Source organism: Nuphar pumila, chromosome 9 (genome assembly GCF_984573655.1).
Source record: "Nuphar pumila chromosome 9, dmNupPumi1.hap1.1, whole genome shotgun sequence".
NCBI lineage: Eukaryota > Viridiplantae > Streptophyta > Magnoliopsida > Nymphaeales > Nymphaeaceae > Nuphar > Nuphar pumila.
In genome coordinates this window covers 111,070,378-111,088,841 of record NC_143257.1, presented here as the reverse complement: position 1 = coordinate 111,088,841, position 18,464 = coordinate 111,070,378, and the positions used below count along the sequence as shown (strand labels likewise).

General features: G+C 38.2%; 1 protein-coding gene across 1 annotated transcript; it reads right to left on the bottom strand.

The window, feature by feature from the left end:
• Positions 1-1,093: 1,093 nt before the first annotated feature.
• Positions 1,094-10,985, bottom strand: LOC149828874 (FLUCTUATING-LIGHT-ACCLIMATION protein 1, chloroplastic-like). The gene is made up of 6 exons (XM_090017773.1): positions 9,854-10,985; positions 9,311-9,413; positions 5,513-5,568; positions 2,095-2,259; positions 1,455-1,568; positions 1,094-1,372 (listed from the first exon to the last, which is right to left on the bottom strand). Exons 1-6 carry the CDS (start codon positions 10,478-10,480, stop codon positions 1,280-1,282), a joined length of 1,158 nt encoding a protein of 385 aa, XP_089873899.1. The 5' UTR covers positions 10,481-10,985; the 3' UTR covers positions 1,094-1,279.
• Between the last annotated feature and the right edge of the window lie 7,479 nt (positions 10,986-18,464).

Below are 18,464 nucleotides of genomic sequence, written 5' to 3'. Positions count from 1 at the left end.
TCATAGTTCTTCGTTGGCTCTTTTTATTGTCCTTGCAAAATTTCAGATGTTATAGGTGTAGTTCTCATCGACATAGTCTTCTTCTTATTGGTCATATTATATTAATAAACATATTCAAATTTTCTATAATAACAATATCAAGAATATTGAATAAGCATTGCACAAAAACAAATAAACTATTTGCATTTTAAAAAGTATTTTAAAAAAAAAGGGCATTATGCTTATCGAAAATAATCAAAAAGCATTTCATTTCGAGCCAAAAAAATAAAAGTAAACATTGTTTCATTCAGTCGTTAAACAAAATGGAACACTGTCTGATGCAACCATTAAACAAAAGGGCACACTATGCTTACCGAAAAAACACATCGTCGATGGTTCAACAACGATAAAATGCCTTCGATGAATAGTTGCCAAAAATATTTGATGAAAATAGTTACCGAAAGGAAAGCAGGTTGAGAACCACTGGTTGGGAGATAAAAGACAAAAAATATAAATTTATGTGATTTCGAGAAGTATACGTGAAAAAATAGGATATTTGAGAATTTAGTGATAAGTGGAGTTTTGCCAATATATTTTTACAATTTCATGAAGTATATGCAAAAAAGTAGGATATTTATAAATTTAATAGTAAGTAAAGTTTCACACAAATATTTTTAAGATTTCATGAAATATCTAGGAAAGAGTAGGATATTCGTGATTTTGGTAGTTTTAGTTTCACCAAAAATTCACAAATAAATTTATGTGAATTCGTAAGGTCTGAGTTTTCGTAAAAAATAACCTGCGATTCTAAATTTAAGAAAGAGTTGAAACTAGCCAACATGCAGTACAATTTCACTGCAATAGCATAAATTCGCAGTTGCGAAGGATAAAAAGGTTCTAACAATATAAGTTATTTGCAATTTTGGACATTGAGAGAAATATAAAAAATTGTAAGGTTTTTAGGGAATCAGGTATCTGTACAGTACCATCATTTTCCGTTTTCTAAAACACTTATTCTCGCTTGATGCTTCAAAAATCACTTCTTGTACCCATTTCATACCGTGGTAATTATGGTTGAAACTTGAAAGTGCAAAAAACAGAGACAGAGGGAGAGAGGCAAATGCTGGTTGTTTCAGTCATGTAATTCTATACTCAGGTAGACTGAGCTACAAAAATTTTACAAGGCCACTCACCGCTGTAGACTGAGCTACAAAGTCAAAACTTATCAATATAAAGAGTAAATTGTTCAGCTCACAACTTAAAACCAATAAATACATGACTTCGGCTTTTGATACCATCATCAGAGAGGCCTCAAAAGTGGATAATCTTGCAGCAGCTCTTGTTCTGACAGGGTGTCATTTTCATTCTGGGGAGTCCACAAGACTTCAACTGCCTGCATGAAATTTGTAAAATGGGTTTCAACACCTAATTGTCCAGCAAAACCAAATATCATTATTTCTCAAAATTATGCTTACCATTGTTTTACTTGAGGGAATCGAGCCGAGCTTCTGTAATGCCTCTTTCAGGTCATTGCTGTCATTGATTGCTGGTAGTTTATGCACGCCCTCTGCTGCCACCAGGATTGTTACCTGGAAAATGTGGCATCCAGAAGTTAAAATAAAGTGGAATAGAACAAAAAGATTCTAGGAAGAAAGCAAATCTTGTCCAGGAACACCAATAAAAGGAATGTATTTAGACCAATGTAGCATACAGAATTTGTTCATTTGTTTGCCTTTGCATTGACAACTTAGCAGTTCAGTCCTCCATAATAATAACATTATTGGTCCTAGGCATTTTGCTAGATCTCTAATCTTACATAAAAATCTCCTAATCAGAATCGTATATGCTTGTATGTCTTACTGTTAATAGAAAAAAATATATACGTTGGAAAGATAACAAGTCGGATAGAAGCTGTTTTCATCAAGAACGGCCTGCAGCTCAAACTCAGAAGGGCAGAAACGATCTGAGACCATAGCTTGACAGCATACAAATCTAACATGCAGTTTATGGAAAGCAATTCATCGCTGTGCACGCACAACTTCTGTTCAGTTTATCATAAAATGTGAGTTTGATCACAACCAACAAAATATGTACTATACCTATGAAAAGACTTACCACAATATACTCATTACTGAATCCCTTGTAACGTGCATTGGATGGGCTTTGCCTCTTGATGTTGTTTACATTCACAAGGGTCTCTTCATCAAATTTCCCTCGCTCTTCAATTGAGAGTTGGTTAAAGCGTTTTTCACCATCTTCAATTGACCCCTTTGTGTCAACCTGAGCAAACCAATTACAAATTCAAGACAAAGATATTTCAATCCATGAAACAGGAGAATTGGCTACTGTCTTATTACCATACATCACCACCAAAACACAAAGCTGCACAAAAGAAATCATATACTAAAGGCAGTCACGCATTAGTAACTTCTATTTTTCAAGGCTCAGATTCTGACGCCATGTACAGTGTTATAACACCCAAAGAGAGTAAGGTACTCAAGATAATGCATTTTCAAACAACAACAACTACGCCTTCATCCCAAAACAATTGGGGTCAGCGATATGAACCAAAAAAGAAATTCATTTTGGGTCTTCCACATGAATCCTTTTCCTCCAATCATTTCTATCCAACGCCATGTCCTCGGTGAGGTTCAAAGCATTCATATCCTTTCCTATCATCTCCATCCAAGTCTTCCTAGGCCTACCCCTACCTCTTTTAACTAATATATTTTCCCATTTCTCCAACCTTCTAACTGGAGCATCATTAGGCCTTCGCCGAATATGTCCAAACCACCGTAAACGATTCTCTCGCATCTTTTTCTCAATGGGTGCAACACCTACCTTCTTACGTATCTCTTCGTTCCGAATCTTATCTTTTATTGTATTTCCACACATCCATCTAAGCATCCGCATCTCAGCTACACTCATTTTTTGAATATGATGTCTCTTGGCAGCCCAACATTCCGTACCATATAGTAAAGCGGGTCTAATAGTCGTCCTATAAAACTTTCCCTTCAACCGCAATGGCATTCTACGATCGCACAGCACTCCAGTAGCACTTTTCCATTTCATCCACCCAACCTTTATCCTATGATTTACATCTCCCTCAATTTCTCCATACTTTTGAATGATGGATCCCAAATATTTGAAATAATCATTCACCGGTATATCTTGCTCACCAAGCTTCACTACACTCCCATCACTACTTCGTTGCTTACTAAACCGACATTCCATATATTCAGTCTTACTCTTACTCAACTTAAAACCTCTAGCTTCCAATGTCTGTCTCCATAATTCTAACTTAGCATTAACCCCAGCTCTAGACTCATCAATCAAAACAATATCATCAGCAAACAACATACACCACGGTACATTTTCTTGAATTGATCTCGTAAGCTCATCCATCACTATCGCAAATAGGAAAGGGCTTAAAGCAGATCCTTGATGTAACCCAACCGTTATCGGAAAATTGGTTGTCACCCCTCCACAAGTGCGGACATTGGTTACTACTCTTTCATACATATCTTTAATTATACTAATGTACTTGAGAGAAACACCTTTCTTCATCATTGTCCACCAGAGAACGTCCCTAGGTACTCTATCGTATGCCTTCTCTAAATCAATAAAAACCATATGCAAATCTTTGTTCCTCTCTCTATATCTTTCAATAAGTTGTCTAAGAAGATGTATAGCTTCCATAGTTGATCTTCCAGGCATAAAACCAAATTGATTCTCCGATATCATGACAACCTTCCTCAACCTAGACTCAATCACCCTCTCCCAAAGTTTCATAGTATGACTCATGAGTTTTATACCACGATAGTTTGTGCAATCTTGTATATCACCCTTATTCTTATATAAAGGCACCAAAGTACTCTTCCTCCACTCATTAGGCATCTTATTTGTTCGCCAAATCAAGTTAAAAAGATTTGTCAACCATTCTAAACCTTTCTCTCCCAAGCATTTCCAAGCCTCGATAGGTATACCATCTGGGCCAACTGCCCTTCTTGATTTCATTTTCTTCAAAGCCTCAATAATGCATTTTCATAACAAGAATTTAAGGCCCTTAAGGAGTACTATTTTTTTCCTTTTTTTTTCAATAAGATGGAGGATAGCACTTGATGGATTCGAACCCAAGATCCCTTAGTTAGGATAGTGTACTCTCATCAGTCCAGTTGTGCTACCTTAGAAGAGCACTCTGTATTTAGATAATGCATTTTCTTTGTACAACAACCCCTAAGTCCATCATGACATGCTAAGTATGAATTTTATAAGAAACCCACTCCAATCCTACATTTCTTTTCGACAAAAGCAGTTGCTTAATTCCTCCCCAAAGTATACCAATCATCGCTCGTGGATGGGTGCACATTTATGTCCCAATAAGAAAAAGCACAAATGCCACTATAATGCCTAAACTTCTATTCTACATAATTCTTACTTGAGAGCTGCAGTATTTTTTCGTTGCAACTATTTAATCTTAAAACCTAACTCAACTAAAGAAGTCACAAATACATTATGCTCAAACATGGTGTGTCAAAGATGTAAGATTGATTTAAATAATCTTTGAGGAAATGAAGAATAAAACAAGTGGTTATGTAGTGACAATTTAATATCTCACAGAAATTGCTAATAAAGTCTTAAAAAAACGTACAGAACAGCATAAACAGCTCCATATAATCCTTCAAAAGGTACTAATTCTTCATGGCATGTGTACATGTGACTAGAAATGGCTTCATAGAACATTGACGGAGAGGTGTATCCATAAATTTATACACATAAACAAATGAATGTGTTAATTGTGTACCACATAGTACTCACAAATGCAATGATGCCAGAAACATTGCCATGATATCTCAGATATCCTCAAGTCACAAGGAGAGTAACTGATGGAAATAAAGGAGAGGAGTTTCCAGTATTCTGGGCAAATACATGCAACAAGCATGACAAATATCCAAATTGGATCATATGACATTTCATGGTCCGTATATTTAGATATCACCCTTTCAGTATTCAAGCACTTTAATCAATTCTAGAACACCACAACAGCTGCACATTTTCAGCATCCGTCACTACACAAGCAGAAACCTAAAGAACAATGTATCACAGCTTCCAATATGTATGAAAGCATTTAAACAACAGAAAACACTTTAAAAGTGATGCATTAGCTACAGTAGCAGACAGCACTATAATAGCAATAGACTCTGCCACAACAAGACTTTCCCCCGAAGGGGCTCATACCAACATCATAGTGTTTATTGCCATCCCCGCAATATTATCTGACAAACTGTGAAGGGATAGATTAGGTAGGTACCATTCTCCAAATTAACAAACATTTAAATCATAATTTTAATAAAACACATCGCATGCACAGTGTTAAGCATGACATTTTGCTCCCAATGTATCATAAATTGAAACTTAAGGAAAATGATATGTGGATGAATTCTAAGCTGCCAAACGAACAAAACAAGATTGATATAAAACAATCACCATGAGTTGCAACTTAGGTAAATTAAAAGAATAGAAATTGTCTTACTGACGAATAACCAGAAATGCAACAATCTGGATGCCGAAGCAATGCCAAAGCAGTCTCTGCAAAACAAGGAGTAAGACTTGCATGAGGAAAAAACTAAGGTGGTAAGAAAAGCAGTTCATCAGTTAGCAAAATAAATATTTCAAGAATAAAGATAGATGGGCTACAAATCACAGCCATCACATTTCTATAAATTAATATACATTAAAAGAATAAATGGATCATTACTTAAAAAAGCAGCAGCAATATTGCTCTCAATTTCCATTCATGTAAGCATCACTTTGCATGTATTTTGCTTTCATATAAAAAAAATTCTTATCCTTTCTTCAGATCCCTAAATTGTCATTTATTATTCCATAAATTGTTCAATCCTTTATTTCTTTTTATGGACAATTAGTTTGAGATCTCACATTTAGTACTTATGACTTGGACATAATATCCAGGAAACATTTACTCATTGAAAACCTCAAACTCATTTTACTTATTTGATTATTTCCCAATTTCCCATCTGAAAAGGAAACGTGAGATTCACTTTTTACTTTGTTGATTTGCTAGTGATTCAAACAGAACTTCTACCCAGTGTTGCCAAATTTGTATTATACTGCATTACAATGCATCATAACAATTGTCAATTTACATAACATAAATTTAATTTTTTTTAATTTAGAAACTAAGAAATAATGGTAATTATGAACGAAGCTAAATAACAAGCTAAAGAGATGACAGAGTAGAGTCAGCAACCAAATATGCAACAATGAACAACCATAGAATTGAATACAAATGAATAAGCAAAGAAACACAACTGTAAAGAACTAAAACATAATTTTAACATTCAGAACTTATAAAGACATCGTTCATGATAACAAAAAACACATTACTGTCATAGACAAAGAGAACGATATTACATAACAGTCAAGCCAAATCTGCAAGGATATTAAGTATCTACTATTTTAATATTTGATTTTGAAAACTCTAACTTTGAACACCTTAAGACCAGACTACTTTCAATATTTTCCTAAGTACATCTTTAGCATCTAATTTTTGGTTCTCTCTTATATTCTTATTTCTCCATGAGCTCCAGAAGTTTCCCCGATTTGTGAGGTTGGCAGCAGATGTATAATTTTTTTGTGATGTTGGCTCATCTTCTTCAAACATGTCTTATCCAGAACCTGCTATAACTTCTGGTAGTGATGTGTATTTCTTCTATTTATTTCTTGCAACTAACCATCATTTGTGCATGAATATATTCTGAAATACTAGGAGACTTGCATCACTTCACAAAGCTTCTATCACCTGTAATATGACATTTGAATATGTATACACCTTATTGAATTCCCCGCAACTCATTCACAAAATCATCACCCAGTATTCCTGAATTTTCTCTCTCTTACTCCTGCTGCCATCAGTAGTTCTAATTCAAAAGACCAAAATTTTGCATAATTTTACAAGAGCATGCGAAAAACTAGCCTAACAAGCCACATGCATTCTCCTTCATCGCTCCTAGAAGCTTTAAAGGCCATATTCTCTGCTATTCTTTTTACATTTAACCTTAAAAATAGAATTCTTACCTCAAAATAGAGAGTATCACAAGCAAAGAGTGGAAATCACATTCCTTGGCTTCAAAGAGTAGAAGCCAACCTCTCTCCCACACCGACCTAGATCATAGATTGAATAGACAGAAAGAATACAAATAGCCACCCTAAAAGACATACCCAAAGTGAGCAATATGTGTCTGGGTGCTCTAAGGGGTCCCAAAAAATTCAGCCAGAAGTGGTCGGATGCATCAAGAATAACAAAAGAAAATGCAGAAAAATCAATTTTCTTACAGTACTTAATTTGTACAGTATACCCCATATCAAGGTGTATGTATGACACAGTTATGATACCCTTGAAATCTGTTTCAAGGGAGTATCATGTCAGTTTTGTGCTTAAAAAGTTGCAAATTACACTATTTACAAGGCTGCTTCTACCCTATAGGAGCATACTTGACATGCATTTTGAAATTTTTGGCCTTAGTAGGAAGATATAATGCCATATTCTAGAACTGAAACATGTCTATATCTGTTCAAAAGGATAGCATATATGTTAGACTGCATGGAAAAAGAAATTTATAAAAAAAAACTTAACATGCATGAAAAGTAACATCACCATCAAATGGATGGGACAGTAGAAATACTCAAAACAAACAAATGAATGTTCCCTATGTCACATGGGTGCGGGTGCGGAAGCGGGTGCGGGTGCGGGTGCGGGTGCGGGTGCGGGGATTCGGCACTTCCAAAAAACCCGGGTGCGGGGGTGCGGCAGGGGCAAAAATGTAAAAAAAAAATTATATATATATATATATATATAATTTTGAAGTTTTAACAGTTTAACATTTAACAGTAAACATTGTCATAAACTCATAATATGATTCACCATGCATGCAGTATATCAACCTAAATATCAAATTATCAATCAAATAAGTAAAGCAATTACATAAATCGACCTAAATATCAATCAAATAAGTATTGCATAAAAGAACTAAATTACATACCAAAGTATATCCTGATGAAGTAATGGATGCTAATAATTTTCTGGGTAATAAACACCTTTTGTGGGTTTCAAGCCATTGTGGTCCTCGTGATCGCCTCTAGCCAAGAAGGTGGAGCCCTCGTGGGTTTAAATGAGCTATCGTAACATCACAATTGTGTGATTGAAAGCATTCACTATCCAGTTTAGTGATTGATATGTTTCAAATAATAGCTGCTCGGCCCTCCCCTGTCGACCCAAAAAAAAACAACACATGGGGGAGGGGCTCGGCCCCTCCCCTGTCGACCCAAAAAAAACAACACATGGGGGAGGGGCTGAGCCCCTCCCCTGTCGACCCAAAATAAACAACACATGGGGGAGGGGCTCGGCCCCTCCCCTGTCGACCCAAAAAAAACAACACATGGGGGAGGGCCTGTCGACCCAAAATAAACAACACATGGGGGAGGGGCCGAGCCCCTCCCCTGTCGACCCAAAATAAACAACACATGGGGGAGGGGCTCGGCCCCTCCCCTGTCGACCCAAAAAAAAACCCTCCTGTGCTGAAAAATGAGGGAGCAGGGGGGGCTCAGCCCCTCCCCTGCCGACCCAACAAGACTGAGAGAGGGGGGGGGGGGTGCTCGGCCCCTCCCCTGCCGACCCAAGAAGAGAGTGAGAGAGGGTACCTGCGAAAGGAGAGGATGAGCTGGGGCGGCGGCGGCGAAGCTGGGAGAGAGCTCGAGCTCAGGGGGAGAGAGAGGAGAGATTAAGGCAAAAAAAAAAAATTTGCCCTAATCCTCCTTTTCATCGGGGAATTTTTTTTTTTTTTTTACGCCCAAATCGTGGACAAAAATGACCCTGGGTGCGTTGACTGCACCCAGGGTCGTGTTGACCGCACCCGGTGCCGCACCCGCACGCGCACCCGCGTCGCGTCGACGCGGGTGCGGCATATGTTTTGCCGAGCCCCTGTGACATAGAATGTTCCATAGTTCAAATACAAAGTCTTCACTAAACATCTAACTGTGATGGGGAAAGAGAATTAAATGCTACTCTACACTTAGTAATAATAATCACAAGATCGACCAGACTGTCACATCACTAGACATTATTTTCAGATGACATTGCGATGTTGGAACAAAAACTAAAGTATAATAGACAAACTGTGTAAGTATGAAGAACATAAAGATAGAAGGCATGTAAACTTTAAACAAGGAAACCTTGAATTATGATATCAATAAATTATGAGCTCCATGCCATGTACAGAATAAGTTTTTCCCTCGATTGCTTTTAATTTACCTGTTAGCACATAGTTCAACCCCTCCGGAGAGGATGTATCTGCTGCTTGGGAAATGCGATCGAGATCGCTCTGAAATGAACGGGCCATCCCCAGCAAGCCAACCTAATGTAACAAACAACTTTTGTTTGCATCTCAAATTCAAATTGGGAGTTGGAAAAACTTCTCAATCACATATTGTCTATTGAGAACATGAAACATAACCCAAAGTATAGAATTCGTAATCCATCTGAATTTAACATTTCATAAAACCATCTCATAACTTTCATAATTCACTTAAATAGTTAATTCCAAAACTATCAAAGAAATCAAGAAAACCAAAATATGTTTCATAGTAAATCCAGAAATCCATCTGCAAACAACTAACAATAACTCTTCTTATATCATTCAGATAAAAAGTGACATGATGACTCAAAATCAAGAAAGAAAATCATCAAAGAGGAAAAATAGAATGATCATGTTTATGCGACAACATAGGTCAATTAGGACAGCACCAAGCAGAAAAATGGAACAATGAAGAAGGAATTTGTGTCCTCTAGACATACCTGAAGCTTGAGGATGCTGGTTTTCTGTGTAGCGGTTAGCACACTATCATCTGACCGGTCTGAAAGGAACCCCGAGACCAAAATGAACGCAGCAAAGCCCAACAAGAGAAGAAAAACGCCGGAGCCAGCACCAACTCCGAACCCAACCGCCGGGCTAACATAAACTCCGCCACCGAATCCAAATGGAGAAGGGGCCACATACGGAACCGAGTACGAAAGCCCAGGACTCGGTCCCGTATAGCTCCTTGAGCTGTACGAAGAGGACCCGCGCGGCGAAGAGAACGACCGGCCACCCATCCTTCCCCCGGAAGCCGCGAGGGAAGAGCTAGGATTGTAGCTTAGCAGCATCCCGACGACCACGATAACCATCGCCGGTTTCCGGAATCCGACTACGGCTTTCTGGACCAATTTGAGGGCTCCCGCTATAAGGGTTTCGTCTCTCTTGAAGGAATTCACGCCCTCCTCACACCTCACGCATTGGACCCTCAATCTGGGAGCCCTAATTCTCAAGGGCTTGACTCTCACGAGGAGTCTGTGAGGCAAAGGTTTCCACCTCGGTCCAGAGAAATTCGGATTCCTAGAGATGGAAGCCAACGAGATGGCTTCCAGGAGAGATGCAGTAGCCATCGAGGGGAGGGAAATTGCTTCCAAAATCTAGGGTTTTAGAACGAACCGGAATTAGAGATTCTTCAAGAAAAATCGGTGCTTCCGAACCTATCGAAATCGGGAACGCCTCTCGATTTTGAGACTCCAGGTTGATAATTGGATTGGGATTCCTTCAAGATTAGAGTTTTCTTTATTAGGGTTCTTCAAAAAAAACTGGGGATTTGGGGACTTGATCCGAATTAGGATTTTCTTCAGGTTTCGGGATCTGATCGAAATTGGGGATGCCTCAAAATTTCGGGATTCCAGATTCAAAATTAGGATTTTGGGGTAGAGTTTTTGTGATGAGTCGGGATTAGGGTATCTTCGAAATCGAGGGTTTGGTGGAGAAATTGGGAAATCCGGGAGGAGAAGAAATTAGGGTTTCGTTTGAAGACATTTAGGGGATTTTTTCAGGGTCGGGTTCCGACTGGTTTGCGCAGAGAAACGGCCATGATTTTTTCTTTCTTTTTTCGTGATTTTTGCACTCTTTGGGTTGAATTTTCATGAATAATATCTCGGAAAAATTGGAGTTAGGGAAATCGAGAAAATCTGGGAAGGCGGGTCCCCGCCGATCGAGGACCAGGCAGATATGGAGCGTAATTTGAACCTCTCATTCGTTTCCTCAGATATATCCGGAATTCCTGACATCTATGGATGTAAACGGGTCGAGTCAGGCCCAAAACATCCGGGATCTGAAATTGGTGGATCTAGATCCATCTTTATAATTGTCTTGGATCCTGCTTTTTTGAAATTTCAGATATGAGCCACAAGTTTCCTAAAAAACTGTCAAATAGAGTCCCCATGCATAGTAACAAATATCGCAAGATTTACCAAAATATTTTGCAAAAATTACTCTAAGAAAATTAAAATTGCTTTTTTTCATGAGATTTATAAAATCTTGCGAGAATATTGTTTTTGATTAAATCTAGCAAAAACATTGCAAGATTTTGTAAATCTCTCAATATATCGCAGCATATTTTGCATCATTTTTTTCCATTTTTTGTTCTTTTGTTTGCCATGTTTTTCTGTTTTTTGTTTGCCCTTTTTTTCCCTCTCCTCTTAAAATCGCCGCATGCAGAAGAAGAAGACAAAGAAAGCAAGGGTTTCGGTCACCGACTCTCGCTCTCTTGTCTTCTCCATATGCATAGTTGCAGCCAGATCAAAATCGTCTTACTCATCATATGTGTTGTTTCTCCCTTCTTGATCATCTGCATCTCTCTCCTAAGTCCTTTCTCTTCTTAGAATCGCAGTATGCAAAAGGGAATCACTTCAGAGCCACCGGCTCTCTCTCGCCTTCTCCATATGCATATAATTGCAGCCATCCTACAGTCAGATCGAGATTGTCTTTCTCGTCTGTGCTGCTTCTCCCTTCTTAATTGTGAAAGTATCAGACTTGCCAAACTACACAATGAATTAGATCAGACACACATACACATAAAAGAGACACCATTTTCGATCAATGTGATCTACATCCACGATAATAGAACCTCTCTCTTTTTCTTTCTTTCTTTTACTCTTAATTTTATCAGATGGAGAGGACTAGTTTATTTATAATGGAAAGCTGAACCTTTGAGTATTCTTTCTTGCTTCAGTAGAACTCTTGTTAACGTGATTAACAAAGTCCTGTTGTGATAAGGAGTCCAAACATGTAGAACGTATGGGCTGGCCATCTTCTTTCTAGATTGGATCATCTAGACCTTCGACACCAACTGGATATACATTTCCCTCACGCTCAACGTTTGGTACATGACATTGAGCTTAGACCAAAAGTACTGAAATTGAGAGACAAGCATGGGTTTTGTCAAAACATCAGCAATTTGATCCTTCCAAGAGAGATTCTTCATACACAATTAATTATTTGCCACTTTTTCATGTACAAAGTGCACATCAATTTCAATATGTTTGTTTTGACTATAAAAGGTTGGATGTGCGGCTAAATATATGGCACTAACACTGTCACACCAAACAACAGGTGAAGAGCTGAAGAGCTAGTGGGGATACACAGTTCTTGAAGAAGGAACCGAACCCAGGTTTTATCTCAGCAGCAACATTGGCTACAGCTCTATATTCAGCTTCTATGTTGGATCGAGACACTATATGTTGTTTGGGAAAACTCAAAGACACCAGATTAGGTCCTATACAAACAACATATCTAGAGGTATAACCAATGATCATTTAGACACCTTGCCCAATCAGCATCAGAGTGCACAGACATCCCAAATAATGAACTTCAGATATCACAGGTTCTAAAGTGGGATGATGCATATACTGGCAAACTTTGTTCACACTGAAGGAGATATCTATCCGAGTCAGAGTAACATATGGTAGGGCGCCAACAATACTCTTGTATAAGGTAGGATTATTGAACTTTGAACCACTACTGGCAGTGAGTTTGAGAGAGGCAGACGTAGGCGTAGACACTAGTTTAGCTTCTAGCATATTGAACCTCATAAGAATATCTAGAATATATTTTCTTTTAGAAAGAAACAAGCTTGGCTGAGTATATGTTGCCTCTACACCAAGAAAATAGTGAAGTCTACCAAGATCTTTAAGAGCAAATTGCTGCCCAATAGAAGTTATCAACTTACAAATAACAGATGAACAACTCCCTATGACTAGAATATAATCAACATAAACCAAGACAAAAAGCGTTATCTTATCTTTGTGAAGAACAAATAACTAAGGGTCACTTTTGGAGGCAACAAAGCCTCTTCTGATAAGAGCATTACGTAGCTCTTGAAACCAAACATGGGGAGCCTGTTTTAGATCACAGAGTACTTTCTTAAGTATGCAAATGTGCCCAAGTTATTAAGGTCTCGTAAAAGAAGGTACTTGAACCTAGGGGTGTAGCTAGGATTCATGTGAGGGGGGGGGGGGCAAACAGGGGTGTAGGAAAAAAAAATTATTTGTGCGATAGTCGGGGGTTCGGGGGCAGCGGCCCCGAAAATTTTTTTTTTGAGATAAAATAAAAAATGGCTACAATTATTAATAAAAATTTATTTCATATGGACAAATCAAACTATTTGCTGCAGTCAGGGCTGGGGTAGGACTGGACTGGGCTACAAAAATGGATAAAAATCTATTTCATATGGAATCAGGGCTGGGCTAGGTCCTACTCCCCCCTAGCTACGCCCTTGCTTGAACCATAGGCACTTCCTCTTGTAAGGTTCCATTAAGAAATGCATTATTAACATCAAGTTGCCTAACCTCTCATCCTGCACTTAATGCAATAATCATCATAGTGTGAATAGTGGTTGGTTTGACCACATGACTAAAGGTTTCAAAAAAATCAATACTTTCTTCATGATGAAAACCCTTAGCTACTAGGCGAGCTTTATATCGTTCAAGAGTTTCAGCGACTCTTCTTTTAACTTTATAGACTAGTTTGCAACCAACAAAATTGTAAGACACATCTAGAGGTACAGGTTCTTAGGTTTTATTTCTTATAAGGGCAGCATATTCTTCTTGCATTGCATGTTGCCACATGGGATTCTTAGTTGGTTGTTTAAAGCTAGCAAGCTCTTGGTCACGAGTAAGTTTAGTCAACAGGGCCATAGAGAACACAGAATTGGATGTGTGATATGCTTTAGGTTTATCAGAAAGGATCGACACTAGCTTGCTTATTATTTCAGTCTTCAAAAAATTATCTCAGTCATTTGACAGTCCCAAAAAATCCTAAAAAATGATCATAGTTAGCCTTACTCGTCCTAGACCAAACATAACTAGTATTTGTAGGAAAACAATAGAAAACCTAGATCTATTTTGGATCCAAGACATGGGGTTGGTTGAACACATTTATCATAATTATATAGTCACTAGAATATGAGAACTAATATGTGAACCGCATTTTTTATGGATTTTTTGTTCATTCTCTTGAATCTAACCTTATAATGCACTGACCCATCCTAGAAATAAATTAATTATGACTTTTTATAAACCCTAAAAAATTCTAAAAAAAATTATTTTTTCATACCTGAGACCCTTGACCTGATGACCAAACCCAGAGCCACCCTTAAACCCTAGCTTAGCCCTATCCATCAACACCAACAGTAATCTGTCCTACGGGCAGACAACACTTGACTTAGAGTCATAGTAACTCATAGAGCCCAAGAGCTTGTATATGCTCCACGGACTGAGACCCAGTACCATCTAGGAATGAATAGAAAAGTTGATAAACTAGCCACAATGATGGATGAGTTTATGACCAACAAAGGGGTTGGTACATCTAGGGGGTCTAACCAACACAGACCCAAATTCTCTGACCATCAGTCTGGTCAGGCCAACAGGGAAAACCATATAAAGCAACCTCGTATTATGTTTTTCACCTTCACCGACAAGAATCCAACTAGCCGGATCTTCAAGGTCGAGCATTACTTTTGAGTGATGCAAACCACAAAAGTGGAGAATGTCGCCATTGCCTCCATCCATCTTGAGGAAGATGCAGTATGTTGGTGTCATTGGTTTAAAAGGAACCTTGGCATACCAACTTGAGAAGCTTTCACATGTGCACTAGTGTTGCGATTTGATCTGTCATCATATATGAACCACAATGTAACATTGTTCAAACTCCAGCAAATCGACATTGTGATGGAGTACTAGGCCGAGGTCGAAAGGCTCAGTAATTTGGTGGTTGATTGGTCCTAGGAAGCTCTCATTGAGACATTTATAGCGAGCATTCATTATGAGCTCAAGATCGAGGTGCAGGTCAGCTAACCCACTAGCATTCTATAGTGCTTTCAGCAAGCATGTTTGGTGAAAGAGAAGTTGCAAAAGCAAGGATCCAAAAGCACCTGAGCGGGATTCAGATATGGATTCCAAAATAGTCAAAATCGTCCTCATTTCGAAAGTAGGTCAAATAGATCCAATGCAATAGCTGACACTAGTGGGTTCAAAGCCTCATTTTAATTCTTCTAATGTAAAAGTGAATGTAAAAAGGCTTTTTAATGATGCTATGATGTCATGGCAAAAGAAGATGTTGTGTTACCATTGTGATGAGGTTTAGCGCCCCGACCATGTATATAAAACCATGTATTTGTGTCTTGTAAATAGTAATAGCAAAAACAATGATGGTGACGAAAAAGATAAAGAGATTTTTTAGGATAAGGATCCACCCGAAAATGAGATAAAAATCTCACTCTATGCCCTTACAGGGTGAACATGCCTCGATCCATAAGAGTATGTGGTACTCTCTAGGGCACCTTGATATCCACTCTCATAAACATAGAAAGCACACACAGCTTCCTTCGTACTCAAGTTGCTAGAAAGATCAAGCACACACAACTTCCTTCCCACAACCCATTCAAAGTAGTAATAGGAAATGAAAGCAAGTTGCAGTGCCAAGTGATATGCCCCAATTTGAAACTCAAGGTCCAAGGCACTACTCTCAACTTGGATGCCTTTATGCTTCCTGTCAAAGGAGCTGGTCCTATATTAGAGATACAGTGGTTGTAAACCCTAGATCCAATTTTGTGAAATTTTTAGAAGTTGACCATAAAATTCAAACAAAGAGACAAAAATATGAAAATCCAAGGAGACTAAACTCTCTCCAAACCTATGACAAAGATGTTCTTAAGAACACTCATACTTCTACTGCAGGGAAACAACAACAGACACCCTCAAGATTATCAAAAAATAGAAAGAGCCTTGGAACCCGATGCAATAAGTCTGAAGAAGAAACAAAGCTAACACAAAAGGCTCACTACTTGTCCCCTCAACTTAAAAGATGACAAACTATGCAAAGGAAGAAGTTGTTGCTACAAACTAAGGGAAGGGTCAACAATGATATTTGATCCAGAAGGATGGGAAGGACCAGATATTGGGGAGACACCCCTAATTATTGGCATTGAGGACAATGCCATTTTGAAGAGAGCGGGATTGATTGCATCTCGACCCGAATAGAATAGGCAATTGGATCTGGATATCCCTATTAGATAAATGGGTCTACTGATCCATATGGGTGTAACTGAGAATTTGGATTAGGATAAAGGATAATCCGATCTTTTGCAAATAAGAAGGGCGACAGAGGCAGGCAATTCAGAGAATGTGCAAGGCAAAAAAGACACATTTTATGACTTATCGAGTTTTCAAGGGAAAATGGGTCTTTCTTCAAGGATGGTGCCCTATCAAGGGCACATTGCGAAGGAAAATGAGAGGAAATCTCTTATGGATAGGGATGGGTTGGTTAGGTCCTCCATTTTTGGCTTTATTTTAATTTAAGCTTTTTGTAATCTGATTTGATTTCTCATCTGAATATAATTCTAATTTTGAGAGGTTTCATCCTTTTTTTGGCCTATTGTCTTGATAGGATAAGTCTCCTTCCCAGAAGAAGAAGGCTCTTGAGTGATCAAGAGAGTCCACCCTAGATGTCTCTCTCTCACGTCCCTTCCTCTCTCGTGATTCCACTTAGCTTGCTCCCCTTGGGTAGCTTCTCAAATTAACTCTCTGTGATTTTGCATCCTCTAAACCCTGTGTAGCTATCCCTCTCTTTTGCTAGGGTAGCTATCATTGGCCTACCCCCCTTTGGTTGTTTGTCATCAAGAAGGACATGGTCGATTGTGACACCTTTTCTTAGGTCCCCTTGTGCAAGGAGAGGCAGAGTGGGAGAAAAAGTCATTGGTGATGTGGCTACTCAAGACTCACCAACCTTCAATAGCACCAATGATGATTGCACGATGGACAGTTGTAGATTCATTGTTTGATCAGTTATTGCCGGCAAAGGACCCACCAAAATGTCCTTGTTGCTGCTGAGATTTGGGGAATATGGCACAACGAACGTTGATGCTGCCTAATCACTCGGTTGATTCGGGTTCGTATTGTCGTTTCCTATGACATGCATGTTCTTCTTCATTCGAGCATCTGAACATTGCATGTATTCCTCAAACCTTTCCAACCTTACGAGTCTTCGATTTGCCTCCCTTTGTTTCTCTTCGCTCGCTTACCCAATCATCCTCACCTCCCTAATCATTTCTACCATTTGTTGAGCCCATGAAGAATCTAACATACAGATGGTATTGTTGGATCCCTGGATTAAATGCCTTGTGATTGCTAAAATTGACAAGATCATTCTTCAAATGAAAACGAGGTGATGATCCTTTGCTCTTAGAAACCCCTTTGTTATCAACTATTCATATAGGGATTACACTCAGAAAGTAGAAGCAATGAAAAATCAGAAAAAGTAATGCATAAATTCAAGAAAAATAATAATAACTCAATTCATCCATCCAATTCATTCACTCCATTAAGAAACCCCTATAAGGAGTATTTATAAGAAAACAAGAGAAAACCTAAATCTATTTTGGATCCAAGACATGGGGTTGGTTGAACACATTTATCATAATTATATAGTCACTAGAATATGAGAACTGAAAATATGAGAACTAACGTGTGAACCTCATTTTTCATGGATTTTTTGTTCATTTTCTTGAATCTAGCTAACCTTATAAATGTGATATACATGCTTGCTTTTGTAAGAGCCCACTCTTGAATCATTTGATTTTGATGCATAAATGAGATTTTTTAAGGCTTTAAAATCAATGACTCATAATCTTTATAAATATTCAAGCATTCAAAAATCATATTTTTCATAAAAAAACACATGATCCGATGGTTGATTCCTAGCAAATTCACCATGCAAAGTCACAAGGTTGGATTTGCCCAAAAAAAGAAGACCTGTTTCATACTTGGTTTCAAAATGATTGAGAGAATCGGATGATCAGACTCTAAACCGAATCAGAACTAATTTTAACCAAGAGATGACACATTTAAATAAAAATGTTAAAATAGTATTAAAAACATTAAAATATTAAAAACAAATTTTAAACCCCTTTTCAAAAAATATTAAAAATAAGCCGGATCAGCTTGTTGCGAATCGATTTTGAGACGATACGAAACGAATCGGCCGATTCGAAACGATACTAAACAACGCCGTCAACACCTACTATTTATGGTGAATGTGGGAGTTGGATAC